At 46.3% G+C, this 19,749-nt stretch overlaps 5 protein-coding genes and 1 non-coding gene across 6 annotated transcripts; 4 read left to right on the top strand and 2 right to left on the bottom strand.

Moving 5' to 3' along the window:
* Positions 1–348: 348 nt before the first annotated feature.
* PADG_06348 (uncharacterized protein) lies at positions 349–2,614 on the bottom strand (the record flags this gene model as incomplete). Its single annotated transcript, XM_010763399.1, has 8 exons — positions 349–663; positions 781–1,506; positions 1,557–1,652; positions 1,709–1,862; positions 1,942–2,132; positions 2,233–2,374; positions 2,438–2,448; positions 2,591–2,614. The coding sequence occupies 8 exons, from the start codon at positions 2,612–2,614 to the stop codon at positions 349–351; spliced, it is 1,659 nt and encodes a 552-aa protein (XP_010761701.1).
* Positions 2,615–4,706: 2,092 nt separating this feature from the next.
* PADG_06347 (uncharacterized protein) lies at positions 4,707–6,847 on the top strand (the record flags this gene model as incomplete). The annotated part of the gene is made up of 5 exons (XM_010763398.1): positions 4,707–5,896; positions 5,966–6,090; positions 6,171–6,283; positions 6,353–6,482; positions 6,564–6,847. 5 exons carry the CDS (start codon positions 4,707–4,709, stop codon positions 6,845–6,847), a joined length of 1,842 nt encoding a protein of 613 aa, XP_010761700.1.
* A 590-nt stretch (positions 6,848–7,437) lies between these two features.
* PADG_12084 lies at positions 7,438–7,545 on the top strand. Its single transcript has one exon. It is a non-coding gene; the product is annotated as a tRNA-Ser (tRNA).
* A 228-nt stretch (positions 7,546–7,773) lies between these two features.
* On the bottom strand, positions 7,774–9,288 carry PADG_06346 (uncharacterized protein; the record flags this gene model as incomplete). Its single annotated transcript, XM_010763558.1, has 1 exon — positions 7,774–9,288. One exon carries the CDS (start codon positions 9,286–9,288, stop codon positions 7,774–7,776), a length of 1,515 nt encoding a protein of 504 aa, XP_010761860.1.
* Positions 9,289–11,700: 2,412 nt separating this feature from the next.
* Positions 11,701–14,229, top strand: PADG_06345 (uncharacterized protein; the record flags this gene model as incomplete). Its single annotated transcript, XM_010763397.1, has 5 exons — positions 11,701–12,577; positions 12,710–13,226; positions 13,297–13,624; positions 13,689–13,979; positions 14,143–14,229. 5 exons carry the CDS (start codon positions 11,701–11,703, stop codon positions 14,227–14,229), a joined length of 2,100 nt encoding a protein of 699 aa, XP_010761699.1.
* Positions 14,230–15,808: 1,579 nt separating this feature from the next.
* PADG_06344 (uncharacterized protein) lies at positions 15,809–18,702 on the top strand (the record flags this gene model as incomplete). The annotated part of the gene is made up of 6 exons (XM_010763557.1): positions 15,809–15,953; positions 16,029–16,061; positions 16,125–16,234; positions 16,404–17,242; positions 17,356–18,036; positions 18,120–18,702. The coding sequence occupies 6 exons, from the start codon at positions 15,809–15,811 to the stop codon at positions 18,700–18,702; spliced, it is 2,391 nt and encodes a 796-aa protein (XP_010761859.1).
* Positions 18,703–19,749: the final 1,047 nt, after the last annotated feature.

Raw genomic sequence — 19,749 nt, 5'->3', positions numbered from 1 at the left:
ATTTATGCATTTCTTGAGCCCATTTTTGTCCCTATTAGCATCCCACATATCCCACTCAGTACCTATCTCCCCAAGTCTCTGCTTCCGTGCTCTGCCTCGCGTATAGCAACGATCTCTACTAAAATTCCCAAATCGGTATTTCGAATTTATGCTTGCCGGGCTCAGCAAAGTAATAACCCTAGGTAATGTCATGTCCATTGGTAGTAACAGCCTACGAAAACAGAAAATTACGCAAAGAACTTCCAGTGCACAAAACACCAACACAGACACGCAAGCAAGTGGTGGTAAATTAGGACAACTATCAACAACCAAAAACAAAACCGCAGCACCAACAAACACCTCACCGAATCACATAAAATGCACGTCTGAATTCGCTGTGAGTTTCCTGAGCCTCTTCCCGTAATAGTAAAACACAATACCCCACGCACAGAAGAACGTCGTGAGAGCCATGTTAAGCATGATGGCGGGGATGAAACCGCTGCGCTGGGTCCATGGGGTAATAAATTCGGCCAAGCCGTAACCCCAGAGATTTTTGTTCACAGTTATGGTAACAAAAATGCTGCCAGCAACAGGTTTGTAGCTGTCGACGGCGTACGTGCTTGCTATAGCCGGTAGAGCTGCAACCTGGATGCCTATGGCTGTGTATCCAATAATCACGATAACCTACATTGGGTTCCCTTTGTTAATTGAATGCATAAACGGCGAGAGGGAGAGAGGCGGCGTCATATATAGTAAATATACCACAAGGTTAAGTAATTGGGTGGCAAGAAAGAAACCTACCTTCCAATTCCATTTATATTCATAGCCAAAAGCCACGACAAAATTCCCAACAATCATCACGATAACGTATGGAATCATTGCAGGGAGTCTCATTTCAGGCTCTCGAATGCCTCGGTTCTTCTTCGTAGCGCGCATGGAAACCCAATCCGAGAGTGGTCCGTTCGTTACCAGACCAATGCAGGCACCGACCAGGACAGCGCAGTTGAAAAACCCAACCGTCTGGCTGTTGAAATTGTACGGCGGAGCTGCGAAATTTTGACTCTGGGTTACGTTGACCACAAGAAAAACGCTGGCTGACCAGGACACAATAAAAGCGGCTAGGTGAACAATTGGGTATAGATGAAGTTTCCACGGGATCCAAAAGTCATACAGCAAGGCTTTGAGGGGATTTTCAGTTACTCGGAAGGCCCTAAATTGTTGCATGGAAGGTTTTCCTTTTCCAAGATAAGGGTCCTTGTCGGTATCTTCTGTTTCCACGACATGTTCAAGAGTTGAGGCCGCTTGTGGGGATGTATCAGCTGAGTTGGCTGTTATGTTGATATTCGCTTTTTCAGATGATGTGTTGTTTCGTGCATGAATCTCGTTGGGGTGAAGCCGATGCCATCTTGTTTCCGGAAAAAGAAATATCAATAATACTAGGACCAGGCCTAGAATGCCGACGTTGAGCCACCAGAAGTAGCGCCAGTGAAGATGATATGCCATTGGTCCAGAAATGACGGGTGAAACCTAGATGCCTTTAGCACTGGCCGTTGGTCTGCAGATCGAACATGACTTACAACCAAGGCTCCAAAATAGAAGGTGAAATAGAGCGTGTTGTATGCCCCTCGCTCATGAAGGAACATAATGTCCGTGATGATCTGCGGTTGTGCAGTCTGTAGTTTTGTCAGCTGAAATACTTTCGAAAAGAAACCATTTGCCAGTATCTCACCTCCGCTGGACCAGCCCCAAATCCATTCAGAATGCAAGCTCCCATAAAGCTCCCGTAGGAGGTGGCAACGGCCCTCCAAATTGAAGAGACCAAACACACCAATGTTGATGTAATTAACACCGGTCTTCTGCCAAAACATGTTTGGATAGGGACCCTGTATAACCAACTTGTCAATAAGAAAGACAAAAGAACTGAACCTATTAAGCTTCATTGAAGGAAATTTTCCCACTTACCAGAAAAAGTTACTAAATCCAAGAACAAGAATACAAACCCCGGTAAACTTGACTGCTCCAGCTAAATCGGTATCAAAGTCTTCCATTAATTGAGGGAACATAGGCGCAACAGCTAGCGGACCGAATGCCTGTGTAAACGACATGGCAGTTGCAAGAGTCATGGTGCACGTTTTCCAGAAAGGGCTCCAATTCTATTCGGTGGTAAATACCCATATTTCACATCGTCGTACGAGGGGGGGGGGGGGGGGGGGGAAAGGGAGTAGCCAACGCATATCCCGGGGGTTAGCTCACCAGAGGGTCATTAGGGTCATCCGACGGTTGTGGGACCAAAACTCGATCCGAGCTTTTGGACGACTTCACGAAATGATGAGATCCAACATCTCTCATAATCTCCGTGCCTGGGTAGATTTTCGTGTCCAACTCCTCCTCGATCCTAAATAGCTTACAGTCAGCAATGAATGGCAAACCAAAAGCGTGCTTTCGATTTCAGACTGACTGTCGGAGTGTCTGTCCACGGAAATTGATATTAGAGAATTTCCAAATACCAAACCAGCATATTCAAAATTTTGAGAACTTATAGGAGTCAAGGGGAAAGTACGCAAGAGAAATGCGAGAGTGTGAAAAGGGGCAAATGAGGATATAAACTTACCTCTTCATCATTGCGCATCTCCATGGCGGAAAGCTATGCGAATATCGCCCACTATGGTGTATTGGATTGTTCGGAAGGGTACAGTATCCCACGAAGTAGGACGAGTATTTCCCCAAGAAGAATGGCGAGATTCGACAAGTTATATAGGAGTTATTGTAAGTCTCACCCCACACGACGTACGTGCACACATATATCACTTATATGTGCTTCGGCCGAGAGGAGGTACCGAAAGGAGTTAGAGATCTAAGCGGAATGGAGTGCGGAATTGGGGATGAATTTTGTTTTATGGCTGAGGGAGGCCAATAATCCCCGTCGAACAGTCCTGAGGAGCGATTGGCGATCTTAGAGGCTCCTCAATAGATACCTAGGAATGTACATGCACAATAGCTCTTCCAAGTTCGGCTCTGAACAATAGCTTGACAGCCGTATGCTATCCCTGGCAGCAGAAGCTGGTTTTTTCTTGGCGATGGATACGGGGTGTGAAGATATTTTGATCAATGCGAGACAAAAGGCATCACTTCCTGAGGGGAATCCGGCCATGGATTCGCGGTTGATTTAGCCCCTGGAGCACATGAGGGTTTAGTTTGGGCAATCCCCGTCAATAGTGAATCCGAAATATCGAGTGTGGAACATGTCTGGACTTCAAGCCACCACGTTCCCATGAACGCGATGGATGATCCGGCAATTTTTTTTAACCACGTTGTCAGTGGACCAGTGTTTCAAGGATTTTTTTACCCCAGACTTTTAAATTAGTGTAGTTAGTTGTTGCTAGCCTGTGTTTCCCCACACTTTATACATTAGTCGATATAAAAATTGGTTGTATGACAAGAGCACATCCGTCGAGCTTCTAGAAAGAGAACAAGCTTGTTCATCCTTAGAATGCAATTCATGCGGTGAACCATGGTTTGCAAAAGTCCTGCGACACCGCTTAGTATTTTTTTTTTTATCTCTTCAACATTATTGGCGTATATGGGGAAACATACGATGCCTGTAAATATAGCCAAGAGGGGGGGAGGGGGGGAGGCAACCATATAAAATCACACATATAGTAATGCAGATTCCACTAGGGCCAGGTTACCCCATCCGGGATGCACGCCGGCCGCTACCTGCATCGTAACTCTCTGGTCAACATCATTGTCAGACGGAGCCTTGGGAGTGGATCTAGACGGGCGTTTTGGCCATCTCCCTCTTCAATACTCTGTCCTAATAATTATATCATCCTCATCAGAATTGATGACGAAAGCGCCTGGGCGTTAGCAACTAGTTAGTTAGCCGAGTCCGGGACGAGAACACGGCAACTGATTGACTAGGTTAACGCTGAATTGCATGGTGACAGAAAAAGAAAACCAGGGCAGAAGATAAAGTTTTTCCCAGCCCAGATGTGTGTTGGTGTGCGGTCTGAGAAGGTAACTGTGGTAGTCATCCCCTAGTCGTAATTATGTTAAGTGGTTGTGAAGTTGAACTTCTGGGTCTCTGCAGGATTGGAGGAGGCTGAAGAACCCCCCCCCCCTCCCCACCACTCGCCGGTTAGTTAGTCAGCCAAGGGATTCCACCCCCGATCAACTTTATAAAACAACTTGGACCTACGTCATCCGGGTGGAATATCAGGGGTCACTCCAATATTCACATGAAGAAGAAGAAGAAGAAGAAGAAGAAGAAGAATCATGTTGTAGCTGTGCTAACATAACTAGGAAGTTAGTTTACTGCCACGATTCTCTTCAAATAACTACCTCGTCGGAGATTCTGTCTGCTGCAGCACATCCATTCCTACAGCTGGTATCAATCAACGACTATTCCTCCATGTATCACTGGAGCGGCGGGCCCCTGCTTCCATCTTTCCTTAACAGTAGCAGCAGCAAGGCATCGTGGCCGTGGGAGTCCTTCCCTTGCTCCTGCTGCTTGCTGCTGCCGCTGCCGCTGCCGCTGCTGCTGCTCACTTCTTTATTGTTATTGTTTTTTCGTCTTCCTTACCCTTTTGCGCTCGTTGCATTCTACTCTTCTTCTTCTTCTTCTTCTTCTTCTTCTTCTTCTTCTTCTTTTTTGTTATGTTCTTTTCCATGTTTTCGTTCCACGGTTCAATTCTGTGGTTTATCTATTGACTGTCCATTCTTACGGGATGCCCGCTTCCAATCCTGGCACCCAGCCTGTCCAGGACCGTGTTCGGTTGCATATGCGCCACAAAACATACCCCAGATTCATCCCGAGATTCAACCCCAGTTTACGCGCCAGGATACCGTCTTCTGCTGAACACGATGTTCTACATGTATCCTCGTTTTCTTCAGTCCCGCCGGGTGTGAAGGGGAACGATGACACTCCACTTCATGATAATGAAAAGCCTAAAATATCCCCCCCACCACCGCCGCTGCCACCGCCTCCATCGCCCACATCACCTCCTGCAACAAAATCTCAAAGTTCTGAAAGAATTCTGCTTCTTGAAAGTGACTGCTATGGAAAGCTGGGCTTCGGTTTCCCCCGTTGGAAAAAATGGACAATTCTTAGTGTCGTCTTTTTCGTCCAATTATCCATGAACTTCAATACCAGCATCTATGCCAATGCCATCACCCCGCTTTCACTCCACTTCTCCATTTCTGAGCAAGCTGCGAGAGTGGGCCAGATGATATTTCTGGTCGCCTATGCGTTTGGGAGCGAGCTGTGGGCTCCATGGAGCGAAGAGCTGGGCCGATACCCCGTCATGCAGCTGAGTTTATCATTGGTGAACATCTGGCAAATACCTTGCGCTCTGGCGAAAAATTTCCACACCATCGTGGTGGGCCGATTCCTTGGCGGTCTGTCCTCTGCTGGTGGTTCTGTGACACTGGGGATGATTGCGGACATGTGGGAGCCCGATGACCAACAGTTTGCAGTTGCCTTCATTGTTCTCTCCTCAGTTGCAGGATCTGTTATAGCACCAATCGTCGGTGGCTTCATGGAAGCTTACCTCGATTGGCGATGGAACTTTTGGGTTCAACTCATTTTCGGAGGCGTCGCTCAAGCTGCTCACCTTCTATTCGTGCCGGAAACACGGGTTACCGTCCTTCTGGACAGAGAGGCCAAAAGACGGCGTCAGGCAGGAGAACTACATATATATGGTCCCGGTGAAATCCAGGGTGCGGGAATTACGCTGAAGGAAGTTGCGATAATCTGGGCCCGGCCGTTTAGCATGTTTGTGCGCGAGCCTATTGTATTTTGTCTATCAATTCTCAGCGGCTTCAGCGACGCCTTGATTTTCACTTTCCTCGAGTCTTACCAGCCGGTATACGGCCAATGGGGATTCAATACGATACAAGTTGGCTTGGCCTTTATTCCGTGAGTATACCCCTCGGTTCATTCAAAAGGAGCCAAACTTTTTTTATTCATCGTTAACTTTCTGCATAGTATCCTCCTTGGTTACTTCATTGCCTATTTATCATTTCTTCCTGTGATGATAAAGCACCGAAAGATTCAAAGGAAAGATCCCAGCATCCTTGAACCGGAGTCAAGACTATGGTGGCTCTTATTCAGTATGATTGTGTCCTTGTTATTGTTGTTCATGGCTTTCGACACATGTGTCGTATACTACTAACATTGGTTTTCTGTACAGCTGCCCCTCTTGAAACTATCGGTTTGTTCGGGTTTGCATGGTCAAGTTTGGGGCCACCTCGCATTCACTGGATTGCCCCTATGATATTCTCTCTTCTAATTGCCGTTGCAAACGTAAGTTGTGATTCTATCCGCAATACAAAAACCACTGCGACTTAGAATCTGATGGGCATCATCATGTAGTATTGCATTTACATGGCCACAATCGACTATATGGTCGCGAGCTACGGCCCATATTCGGCATCTGCGACGGGTGGTAATGCCTTAGCAAGGGATTTCCTTGCTGGAATTGCGGCAATGTATTCAACGCCATGTACGTTTTTGTACACATTCCAAATGGTCGTTTATAATTCTAGTCTTTTTTCTAACACATTTCACTTCCTGCTTTTCTTAGTGTACAAAACAATCGGCACCAAATATCAGCTTGAATGGCCCTCGACAATTATGGGTATTATCTCATTCATGGTTACCATTCCAATCTACATCTTCTACTGGAAGGGCTCCGTCATCAGAGAAAAGTCCAAGTTCGCGAAAATCCTGGCAAACGACAGGAAGACGCGCAACATTCGTCGTAAGGGCGAAAAGATGAGGTCAGACGTGGAACGGACGAGTGAGAGCGAAATTATTCAGACAATGGAGCGGATTTATGGAGTGGACAGTAAAAATGGAATTCTGTAACAGGAGAATTTCTCTGTGCATATGGAGAATATCACCAAGGGGTTTCCGTTGGTACTTTGGAATTCTTGTCTGTGGCTTTTGCACGTCCATTCCCTCCTTTGTTCATTGTATTGCTACGGTTGCGATTCGCTTTTTCAAAGCGATTGGAACAGTGGTAAGTGAGGTAGCATTCACTTTTTCGAGGGGTTGTGGGATCCGGCAGCTAATCTGTGATTACTTAGAGCATTGTCATCAAGTTGCATATTCTTTTTTACCGCAGCCATATCTTTTAGGCGTTGGAGAGGTTTGAGCCAGTTGTTCAATTCATTTCTTCTTTTTTATAATTTCTCTTTCATCTGCTCTTGTTCTGTGTGTGCCCACCAGTATTGTTATCCGGGCAACTATACATACAGTTCCACTTGCTCCACGTCGGATGCAGCAGCATCCTTCGATTTATTTAAACCCGGCGATACAGTTAAAATTAAATGAGAAATTCTGTCCAGTGATCATATATTTACATGACCCAAGGGTAAAATCATGATACGTGGTCCGTTTGTGGATAGAGGCACAACCATCAAGTAGTTTTTCCCACTGACATCACATTATCAGCTGGCGCGATGGCGGAGTGGTTAACGCGAGAGACTAGAATTTGACTGACAAAGTCAATCATTACTAATCTCTTCTCTTCGGAGGCGTAGGTTCGAATCCTGCTCGCGTCGGTATCTTTTAAGGATTTCCTTTTTCTTTTCTTTTAGTATCATGCATGTAGTCCCTTGATAAGAAATTTTGCGTATGCACATGAAACTATTTATATTGGCTTTTAAATATGACTTATTCTGGTTGTAGGAATTAACTCAACGAGTTAGGTAGTAGATGCTGCTCTGCTTGGCAAAAGAAAGAAGGGGAAAACCCATCAAATGCATGCATGTATCTCTTCCTATCCGTCATTACCAGAGGCTGAAGGTAAACAGCCGTCCAAACCATGACATCTGCTTCCTACGTTCCTCAGCAATGACAGCCTGGGGGCCCCGTTTGCCATATCGCTGAAATTCGTCTGCGTTGAATAACGGTGAGAAGAGCTCGCCCCCAGAATATCGCATATCTGAAAGGGGGGTGGCGGACTCTGGAAGAGAAGGATTCTCTAAGAATATATCACGGCACATTTCGCTCGTTATCAGCGGTGAGGCCGGGGGCGTCCAGGGGCGTTGATTGCTAGTAATTTGGGTGGGTATCTCTGGCTCGTTGCCACCATTGACACTGTCCATAGGTATATTATTTATCGGGTTCGGAGATGTGATTTTGATTTTACCCCCCAGCCCACGTACGAGATCCTGGCCGTTACGCGGACGGCGTGGGTGGAATAGGCGGTTGACGACATCCTCGCGCTGGCGGAGTAGGGTTTCCCGAGCAAGGTATGCTTCACTGCAGGCACCGGTAGCAAACCCATCACCACCGCCACCGTCAGCACCTTCCCTAGCCTCGTTCTCATATCTCTCCCTCTCGATCGCAAGCATATGCGATTTCCACCGGAAACAATCGTCCCAGTGCTGTTGTCTCAAGAGGGCATCATTGGGGAGCATCAACTGCGCCAACCACACGCGGTCTATGGCGGTATTAATTCGAATCTTGCGGAGAACATGGAGGTAGATGGTTTTCCACTGCGGGTCCTCGACGCTGGTGTGCGTGGTCCAGCAAACCGAAGTGAGGCAGCATGGGAACGTGCATTTTGCGCGGATATCGGTTGGGTCGAAGATTGGTGGGCGTTCCTGGTTGAGCGGTTCCTCGACTGTGTTGAGCGGGCTGTCGTAGAGATCTATGATCATGCGGTCGCTGAGGCGCAAATGCGGACAAGTGGGGAGATCGAAGCCATCAAGGATCTTTGCTATCTGTTCTTTCGACGCACGTTCATCCCTGGGCAAGGTTAGGATATCGTAATGCGTCCACAGGAGATACCTGTATACGTATCTGTCGTCCAGGCTCAACGCTGCACAGCGGGGGGTCTGCACCTTGTAGAGCATGTCTATCGGGCCGCAGGACAAATGCAGATCCGCGAAACTGAAGCATTTGCCCGGTTCTATCCAGAGGCCCTTGATGTGTTTGAGGCAAACGCGCTCATTGGAGTGTTTGGCAAGGTCGCGGGGGTGGAAGAAGAGCGGGAGATGGGTGGAGCTGCACGCACTGCAACAGAGTTTGGGGCCGGATTTGAATCCGCAGAGTTCGCGGGCCAGCATAAATTCGTAAACCTTGAGATCATCTATTACAGCCGAGTTTTGAACGATCTGCTGGAATTCCTGGCGCTTGACCGGGTCTGAGAGGTAGGATTGAGGAACGTTTTCGAAGAAGCTGTTATAGAAACGTTTGCATGTCAAGGAGAAGGTTAATTTGGAACCAGCGGAGAGGAAGGAATGTATGATATGGAGGATTTCTCCGGGTAAGAATTGCAGAGTAGGTTTGTCGGACATTTTTTGGCATCTGGTTTCATCCTAAATATTGTTAACGGCAATTGGGTGGAGAAGAGAACGTATTTAAGATGTCTCTAATAACTATAAGCTTCTGGGCCTTGCAGCGAGCCCGAGCGAGCGAGCAGGAGATGCCCGGATCTCAGACGGCTGGGGAGGATGTTTGTTTCTACGACGAGGCTCATCCGTATCTCTGTCCTCGAGCTTTCAGAAACTTGGTACCTGAAAGAAGAGAAGAGCAGTCGAGGCAAACAAGATGTAAACTCGACCCCGCTCTGATCGACTCCCGCCGGATGAAGTTGTTCTCAAATGTCTCTCTGGGGGGGGGGGGGGGGGGTCCGTCAGATGAGTGTGAATGATCCTTGCACAACCGCTAGCTTAAAAGCAGCTAATCAATGTTAAATTCTGGGTGATTCGTTTCATTGAACTAGCTAGCTAATGCTGTAACTAATTAATTAACTGGTTAGTTAGTTATTTAGCTGACCCCGTGTTCCGTGACTCTTCGGTAAAGGATCTCCGGGCCGGGACGTCAGATATCAGATATTCATCGCTGGGGTGAACTATATATGAACCCCATCTTATGAATGCTTGTCTGTGACTTCTGATTGTCCGTGATCTTCATCGTCGACTGCAAAAGAGAAGAGGTCGCTGATAAATGAGAGATGGACTGAAAATGGACACCCTCGGAACATTTTTGAAGTCATTTTGATCAAGCCTCCTGTGGGTAACTAGTCATTGACTTCCAGAACAGCTTCATCGTTATTCGAGGGTTCATGTTTAACTTGAACGGCTAAAGAATCCATGAATTTTATCACGCATGGATTTGCGGTAAAGTTTAACTTCCTTTCAGGCAGAGCTTCAAAGATCATCATTGCAGGGACCCTGTGTCTTGCTTGGAGTCATGACAGAATAAGACACGATTGATGGTTATGGGTGGATGGAGCTTTCAAGATGGCAGGTAGTTATGGGAGATTGAAGTATTTACTCAACACAGAACGGTTTAACTACAGAAGAGGGATTCTTGATAAAGGGGCTCCAGGAATGAGAGAGGACTGAAAGATCACTACATCGGGAACAATTCATCGTCTCAATATCCCGTAGCTGTAGCTAGCTAGATTGTGCCATGGGTGTCAATCAAGTGAGAAATAAAATAACATCTATAACATCCTTGCCCGGGGAGGATGTTCTGGCATGAGAGGAAAAGCCCTGACTTGCAATCAAAGTTGGTAGTGAGATTAACTAACTATTGATGGCGATCAGAATTAGCAAAGGGTAGTTAGTTATTCGCTCTGTAATGCCGTTCATTTTAAAACATGGCAGCGCATCATAAAATGGTGATGCATTGTGAAACCAACGAGAAGTTGGATGCCCGAAAAACAGCTTGATAACGAATTCGTCCAGACTGATGTAAGGGTAGCCGGGTCGGTAGCTACCAGAAGATATAGATAGGCCTGGCAGGTATTCACATGATAGAAGACATTGATTGATATATTCCAAACATCACTAGTTAGAAGACCATAGAAGAGGAACATAATCAACAATGCCTGTGGATAGGGAAATAAATTAATCATTGGAGGAGAAATTTAAGACAGACGTAGATTTATTTGCGGGGTAGTTTAACTCGGCTGTAACTCACCCGCGTTTAAATAAGTATCTATCCTTCCAGGTCAAATTACCTAAATCTCAGTGAATTAATTTATCCCAGTCTTCCTCTGCGCTTCGGGCACCAAGAGCTAATATAGCTACTCTAGATGCAGCTATCAATTGCAACTCTTGGTCAGTGATAAATACTGCACAATACGGCAATGTTATGCACATACGAATGCACAGCAAGCTACTAAATCAGTTTAGGTCAGGTGAGGCTATATTTTTCGCACGGGTAACTTAAGTTGAGTGATGTGATGATGATGATGCATGCCCTCGGTCCCTACAGTTTGTGGTCCGCAACCCCAACGTCAACGTCATTTTCAAACTTCAGCTTTCCACTTTTCTCCATCCTACTCCTCCTCTCATTTAGCCATTCAAGCCCAAGGTTCCAAGAAGTCAAGGACACCGCTATCCAGTATCTATCGTTTTTACCCCAATCACTTCACTTCAGCAATTGGTGTATGCTTTCCAGCTCCCGTTCTGTGTGCCTCGGTGTCATATGCTTTGAGCTCACGCTATGTCGCTGAGCTTCGCTGTGAGTTGCTCGTATTTTCCCCCTTCTGCTGCCGGCCTTTCTTGCAAATGCCCGTGTGTCCCATGGACATGAACAGCACGTACACTCCTTTATACCTAGGTATCATGCCAGATTATAAAATGGAAGTCGTGTCCCTTCCAATATCTCTTCCGGCATGCTTCCTTGGGTTCTTTGCGTGTCCTTTTGACTCTAGCAATATATGACATGCCTAAACTTCTACGATTAATATAAACATGGCTGAGAGGAATACCAGACTTACTAATGCTCTCCGTCGACGTGCCACTTTACAGAAAACCCCGTTTACTGTCGATGCTCCCGGCTACGATCCCGTGAATGGAGAAACAATCCCTCGTCGAAATGTGAATTACAAAGATAAATTGCTTGCCCGGCCCGAGGAAGGGATCAATACTGTCTATGATATTGTCAGGCGCGGGGCTGAGAAATTTGGCAATGCAAAATGTATGGGCTCACGGGAGCTTCTGGATGTCCACGTCGAGACCAGAAAGGTTAAGAAGATGGTGAACGGCGAGGAGCGGGATGTGGACAAAGACTGGACATATTTTGAATTGAGCGGCTACACCTTCATAACTTTCAATGAGTACGAGAGATTGACCCTACAGATCGGAGCGGGCCTAAGGAAGCTGGGCCTGGGCAAGGGCGATAGGCTCCACCTCTACGCTGGTACCAGTGATCGTTGGCTTGCTGCTGCCCATGGGGCAATCTCACAGTCCATGTCCATCGTTACCTCGTACGACACCCTTGGCGAAGAAGGGCTGCGGCACACAATGACAGAAGCCAATTCCAGAGCCTTGTACACAGATCCACAACTTTTACAACCACTCATCAAACTGTTGGGCGACGCTCAAAGTATCACAGTCGTCATTTACAACAATACGCGTCTGCTCAAGCAGGAGACGTTAAACGCCTTCAGAGCTGAACACCCCGGTAAAACTCTGCTAAGCTTCGAGGAGCTCAGGAAACTTGGAGAAGAGAATCCGGTGGGTCCGGTTCCTCCGGATGCGGATGACACCGGCATGATTATGTATACATCCGGTGCCACGGGGCCCCCAAAGGGTATTCCCCTGAAGCACAGACATGTGATTGCTGCAGGTATGGAAGAAAACACAACTTTTTAATTGTTGCATCATTTTATTTTATTTATTTTTATTTTATTTCTTCAAAAATTTTTTTTTTTTTTTTTTTTTTTTTTCATTTTTCATGTGCTGATTTGGAGTGCAATAGTTGCTGGGATAGATTCCTTGGTTGGACGTGAAATCAGTCCTAGCGATGTTGTCCTAACATTCCTGCCCTTGGCTCACATTTTTGAATTCGTATTTGAGCATGCAGCGCTATTCTGGGGCTGTCGAATGGGTTACGGAAGCCCGAAAACGATTGCAGACACATCGATGCGAAACTGCAAGGGCGACATACGAGAGCTCAGACCAACCTTGATGGTTGGAGTACCCGCTGTGTGGGAAACCGTGAGGAAGGGCGTCATTATGAAAGTTGAACAAGCCGGGTTAATCTCGAAGAACCTTTTCTGGACAGCATTCTACCTTAAGCGCCAGCTTACGAATCGCCAATTGGGAGGGTCTGGGATTCTAAACTCAGTGATCTTCAAAAAGATCATTGATGCAACTGGAGGTAGACTCCGGTTCGTCATGAATGGAGCCGGGCCTATTGCTCATGAAACACAGGAATTCATCTCCCTGGTTATAGCACCTATGGTTATCGGATATGGCCTAACTGAAACGACAGCGTAAGACACATATATATCGAGTGATACCTTGCATTGCAGAGACAAAAATCTAACCGACGAAATCTCGTAGGATGACATCTGTTTCCGATCCCTGGGGTTGGCAGGGCGAAACCTTAGGTGATATCCCCGCTTGCGTGGAGATCAAGTTGGTTGATTTCCCGGATGCAGGGTATTTCACCAACTCAACTCCTCCCCAAGGTGAAATTTGGGTTCGCGGGAATAGCGTCATGGAAGGATACTTGAACAATGAGGCCGGAACGGCCCAAGTCATGACCTCTGATGGCTGGTTTAAAACGGGAGATATTGGGGAGTGGGATCGAAACGGCCATCTTAAGGTAATTGACCGCAAGAAGAGTCTGGTCAAGACTTTGAATGGGGAATATATCCCACTGGAAAAGGTGAGCAGACGCTACAAATTTTCCAAACGCGTTCGATACAGTATTCATTAACGGATAACCATAGCTCGAATCGGTATATCGTTCAGTGGGTTTTGTGGCGAACATCTGCGTCTACGCAGCACCAGATAAAGCCAAGCCAATTGCAATCGTGGTCCCTGCCGAGCCCGCGTTGAAAAAGCTAGCTGCCGAAAACGGCATCGTCAAAGTCCAGGGGCTTCATGAGCTGGTGCATGACAAGAAACTGCGACAGGTCGCGCTACAGAATATGCAAGCTGCTGGGCGGAAGGCCGGTCTTACGGGACTTGAGATTATTGATGGCGTTGTCCTTGTGGATGAGCTTTGGACACCCCAGAATGTGAGTGCACTGTTTTTTTTTTTAATTTTTCTTGTGTAGACTTGCCCCGTGTGGGAGATGCATTCTGGTTTGCCTCCTCCCTCCCCCAGTACTAGACATTCCCTCCAGCAACTACCCCCCACCAGTTTGTTGGAGCACGCTGATGATACGTGTGATATTTTAGGGCCTGACGACAGCGACGGAGAAGCTGAATAGGAATGCGATCCATGAGAAGTATAAGGCGGATATAGCAAGTGCGTATGGGCATTGATAGAAATGTATGTCGAGTCGGGTTCCCGCAGTATTTAGTGTACCAGCATAGATATAGAAGGGTCAACTGGCATTGGGTGGGATTCTTTGCGTGTTTTCATCCGTTTAATGACGTTACGGAATTGTACACGTAGCTTTAAATCTGGCGGATGTTGTGACGGGCGGAGTTTTACTGTGAGTCGTTTTTAGGTGAGGTAGGGAGGGATTTTTAACTGAGTGTATGAAGATGATATGGTGAAATGATTATATAGTTTCTTATGTAACTAGTTAATATATAATTTAGAACTACTCAATGATTCTGTGGGATGTTGTGCTATTATTTTGCAGCAGAATGGTTATATTAGATAGCCTGGGTCAACGAAATAAATATGAATACTGTGAAGTGTTTCTTTATCATTTTCTCCTCTTTTTCATCCGTCAACACCAGTGTGTACACATATATGTATGCATTGTATTGCAGATGGTTGTTCATATGTCATACATTCCTGTTATTTCCCCTCTGTTGCAAACCATTGGATCCCTGAAATAATTCTTAACACGCCCCAAAAGTCAATGGTTGATGTGTGCCATGGATAGAAGTTAAGCACAATACTAAATTCCACGGTTTCAGGTACAGGAATCCAATGTCCCAGCTACTAAACTATCTAAACTATATCTTCATCAACTTCATTTCTCGTTTTTCGTGCTCCATCCTCTCATATTTAGCAATCTTCCCCGACGTCTCAATCTACATCTACGTAATAGGTAAGTTAATGATAAGTTCTCGGGCCCGAACCCCACTCAGCCACTTCTGGTGCAATCTTCCGCAAAATCCATGTTCAGAAGTCACTCTCTATAGGTGAGGTGAAGGGCAGGTCTTCTCCAAATGGAGATTAATTAAGATCAGTTTTAACATTACTCCGTACAAAGAATGCAAGTTTGACAAGAATTATAAATTATATGAACTGATACAGTAGTTAAGTAACTTTCAGGGGTGGTGCGCGCCCTCAAATTCCGTATTTCCGTTAAGGTACGGAGTCATCCCTAGTGACTTGAAGAGAAACCCCGTTTCCAAGGCCTGTGCGCGATTCAGCTCTCGATTGCAGTCAGACCCAGAGAAGGAAAACAATCCTTGCGAGAGGTGCAAAATAATCCGTGGCCTTCACCCGGACGCCGTGGTTAAGTCTGCATGGGCGATCGCCTCTCAAGTTAAGTTAACTAGTTAGTTAGTTACTCTGTAACTAACTACTAAACTTCTATGCAGGCAAGGAAGCACTTTCGAATGACCTTGTTGGGGAGCTGGATGCCAGAGAAGCCCACCAATAGTCGGGAAATATTACCCACTGTTAGGTAACGTTAACGTTACTGTCGTTCAACAAGGGCGCAACTTGGGTGGTTGGGTTTTAAATCCGATCTCTGATGGTAGTTATCTATACGTATATATATAATCCTGATCCAGCCCCAGCCGGGCTCGTTCATTAGTTAATAACTAACCCCCAAGCAGTTCTATCTTGCATATAACAGAGTTATCTCTATTTGCGTACCAGTTTCTCGAGATGAACATTTGACTACTTGTGAAAAGCCGCCGGGCACGTTTGATTATGGCGTGGCTGAGCGTCGGCTTGACATTGGCTCTTATCTTGTCATTATGCGTTTCACTCCTGACAAGCCCTGCGGCGGCTGGGAGTCCGAGGTCGAAACGGGCTTTGGATCTAGTCAATCCACTTATAGGGACCATCAATGGCGGTTGGTTTTCCTGGCTGTTGCCTGCTCTGACTTCCCATTTTGCGGACATATAAGATCTAACTGTCTTAACTGCAGGCCATGTTTTCCCAGGGGCAACTTTACCATTTGGTATGTATTGTTCTACGTACTCGCGAAGAGCCTGGGAATTCTGTGTCCTAATGTGATTACTAGGAATGGTGAAGGCAGGGCCTGATACGGATGGAGAGACTCAGGGCGGTTTTGACTCGAATGCGACGGTCGTTCTGGGCTTCTCCCATATGCACGACTCGGGCACTGGAGGGGTATGACAAATAATCTTTTTTCTTCCTCTTCAAGTGCGTCACGCATGGAATTATCGATGAGCTCCGTTTTTGATAGGACACGGGACTGTTCATGGCGATACAGTTCCTCGGGAAATCTGTCCACATCTGGACGTGGTTCAAGATTCTAACCACAATCCGCGAGTTCTAGGGCTCATCTTTTGGAAGTTTCCCGATTTTCGCCCACGCAGCCTGCCCGGACGATGCGGTCGAAAAATGTATATTCAACAAAAAGGAACGTGGAGCTAGCTGGATAAAGGGCAGTGTCAAGGCCCGCCCTGGGTTCTTTGGGATCACCCTCAATAACTCGATTTCCACAGAGATGACCGTAACCAACCGCAGCGCTCTGTACAAGTTCACTTTTCCGAAAAGGCCATTCCCCGATCAAAATGTCCCACTAAGCCCATTCATCTTGGTTGACTTGGATGACCTGTCCGACACCCGCAGAGAGAGCAAAGTTTCTGTTAACCCTAAAACAGGTCGTATTACTGGAAGTGGATCGTTTAATCCCAGTTTCGGGAAAGGGTCGTATTTCTTATATTTCTGCATGGATTTTAGGAGCGCAGACATCCGCCAAGCGGGAATATACACAAGCAGCAAAGGTGGCGCACCTACGCCTACGATTATATCAGAATCTGATCCCGATGCTGGGGAGGGTAACGTGCCGTTGGGCGCATTTGTTCAATTCCGTACGCCAAAAGACAGAAAGATACTTGTACGCGTGGGGACTAGCTTTATAAACACTGACAGAGCTTGTTCAAATGCTGAGAGGGAACAACCCGACTTCGACTTTGACCGCACCATGTCAGCAGCTAGGGACGCATGGGCAAAGAAATTCGAAGTCATAGAGATAAACGCGGGAGGTGTTTCTAAGGATATGGAGGTTATATTCTGGAGTGGGATATATCGAACAATGATCAGCCCACAGGATTACACCGGTGAGAATCCTCTATGGAAAAGTGACGAGCCTTATTACGATAGCTTTTACTGGTAGGTAGCCGGGTTATGTTTACTTGCCTCTTTTTGTTTCCTCTCCCCCTCCTTTTCCTTTTACTTGAAGGAGATGGGAAAATCATTTGTATTCTGATGGTCTGCGTACACAGCATATGGGATTCATTTCGTAGCATACATCCACTCCTGACAATTCTCGATCCCCGGTCTCAGATTCTCTTCGTTCGCAGCCTGATTGATATTTACCGGCATGAAGGTTTTCTTCCCGACTGTCGCATGTCGCTTTGTAAGGGGTTCACTCAGGGAGGTTCCAACGCAGATGTCGTCCTTGCGGACGCGTTTGTCAAGAGACTTCCCGGCATTGATTGGGAAACCGGGTACCAGGCCTTGCTAAAGGACGCAGAATCCACCCCAAATGACTGGGAGATTGAAGGCCGTGGGGGGCTTGAAAGTTGGAAGAAGTTGGGATATATTCCGTCAGATGGTATGCCAATTGGTAACGGGCTTCGCACCCGTAGCGTGTCGCGTACGGTCGAATATGCATATAATGACTTTTGTATTGCATTGGTGTCCAAAGCCCTGGGCCATCATGGCGATTATGCCAAATACATGGAGAGAGCGAAGTTCTGGAAAAATGTGTACAAGGAGAACCAGACAAGTGCAATCAACGGGACAGACACTGGCTTTGTAGGGTGTCTCCAGCCGCGACTTGAGGACGGGACATGGGACTATCAGGATCCAATCCACTGTAGCCCGCTACTAAACCAGCATTCATGCTACCTGAATAGTCTAGGCGGAGAGTCGTATGAGGGTAGCTTGTTTATGTACACGTTGTACGTATTTTGGTCCCCAACCCTCACGCTCCCAACATTAATCTCTATTTATCCCTGTGCTAATCAAAATCACAAACCATCAGCTACGTTCCTCATGACATGGCATCGCTCATAGCCACCCTAGGCGGTCCAGATGCATACACTGCCCGTCTCAATTTCCTGCACGAGTCCGGTCTGCTGTACATGGGCGACGAACAAGCTTTCCTCCCGGTATACCAATACCACTATGCCGGACGACCAGCATTATCCGCAAAGCGCGCCCACGCATACATCCCCTCACAATTTAACAATTCCCTCAACGGCATTCCCGGCAACGATGACAGCGGGGCGATGGGTTCATTCCTAGCGCTAGCGATGATGGGCTTGTTCCCTGTCGCTGGCCAAGATGTGTATCTAATCACACCCCCTTTCTTTAAAGAGGTGCGAATTTACAACGACCTTACTGGTAATGTTGCCAATGTGCGGAATATCAACTTTGACCCTAAATATGGTGCGATTTATATCCAGAGCGCGAAGCGGGATGGGAAAGATTGGCGACGGAATTGGATTGGGCATGATTTCTTTGAGAAAGGTGGTGTCTTGGAGCTGGTTCTTGGAAAGGAGGAGAGTCATTGGGGGACTAGGGAGGAGGATTTGCCGTTTAGTTTATCGACAGGAGGATTTTGAATTTGCGACGGAAATTAATCGCATGCTATCTATATATTTGAATTTTTGAATTCCTGAATATCAACCTGTGCCATTTGAGTTGCCGCGACTAAAACTACAGCAGGATTGTTAAAGACCTATCTATGATAGCAGCATTGTAGCCGTTTGAGCGACCGCATAGAGAATATTATTAACAGAGGGTTTTCCGGCAAATCAATTGACCTTCTCCGACATATACACTAGCTAGCAATGACCCAGCACAAGAGCAACAAGACAAGTTACTAGAAACTCGCCTTCTGGTATTGGCATGTTCAGAGCTGGTAACTCTCCAACCCGCACACTAAAATAATTTGATAAACCCCCAAAAGAATCAATAGAGAAGAAATGTATGGATCCAAGAAAGGAGGAACTGCAAATTGCCGACCAGGCTGAGAGCAAAACGTTAATACCAACCAAAAGAATCCATTGAATTGTCAATGCCAAGGGTATATATATATATATATATAACACTGTGAAAAGGGAAAGAGGAAAATGTATGCTCACCCTTTCAAATATCATATGATGACACAACTGTAGAGTGCAACGGGAGCGGAAAGCAAAAGGTATAGTGCATGAGACGATTGAGATGTGTCAAAGGAAAAGCGGCGTGTTTGAAGACCAAAATTAACGTAGCCGATCCGGAGTCAGATGGAAAAAGGGAAAAGGGTTTCATGGGAAGGAAAGTAGAGCTGGTAAAATAGGTAGACACGTTGAAATTCAAGGATGAAACGTATTACAAAATGGTGCAACTGATGGAAATGGTGTTGGTCAGAAGGGACAAGAGAAAGACTAAATATATATATAAAAGAGACAAAACGGGAGTTGAGAAAGGTAGAGAATGGAAAGTGAGATGAGAAAAGAAAAGTAAAGAAAATAATTAGAACAAGAACCGAACAAATGAATTCGAAGGATCGTGTAACATGTGTGTAAAGGGGTACTAAAACTACCAAATGGCTCTAGTCAGAAAGTTGTCTGCAATGATAAGATCCGTTCAGCGATATTGGAAGAAGAATGTATCGAAATGTGGAC

Source organism: Paracoccidioides brasiliensis, assembly GCF_000150735.1.
Source record: "Paracoccidioides brasiliensis Pb18 unplaced genomic scaffold supercont2.8, whole genome shotgun sequence".
NCBI lineage: Eukaryota > Fungi > Ascomycota > Eurotiomycetes > Onygenales > Ajellomycetaceae > Paracoccidioides > Paracoccidioides brasiliensis.
This window is presented reverse-complemented; position numbering and strand designations above follow the sequence as displayed.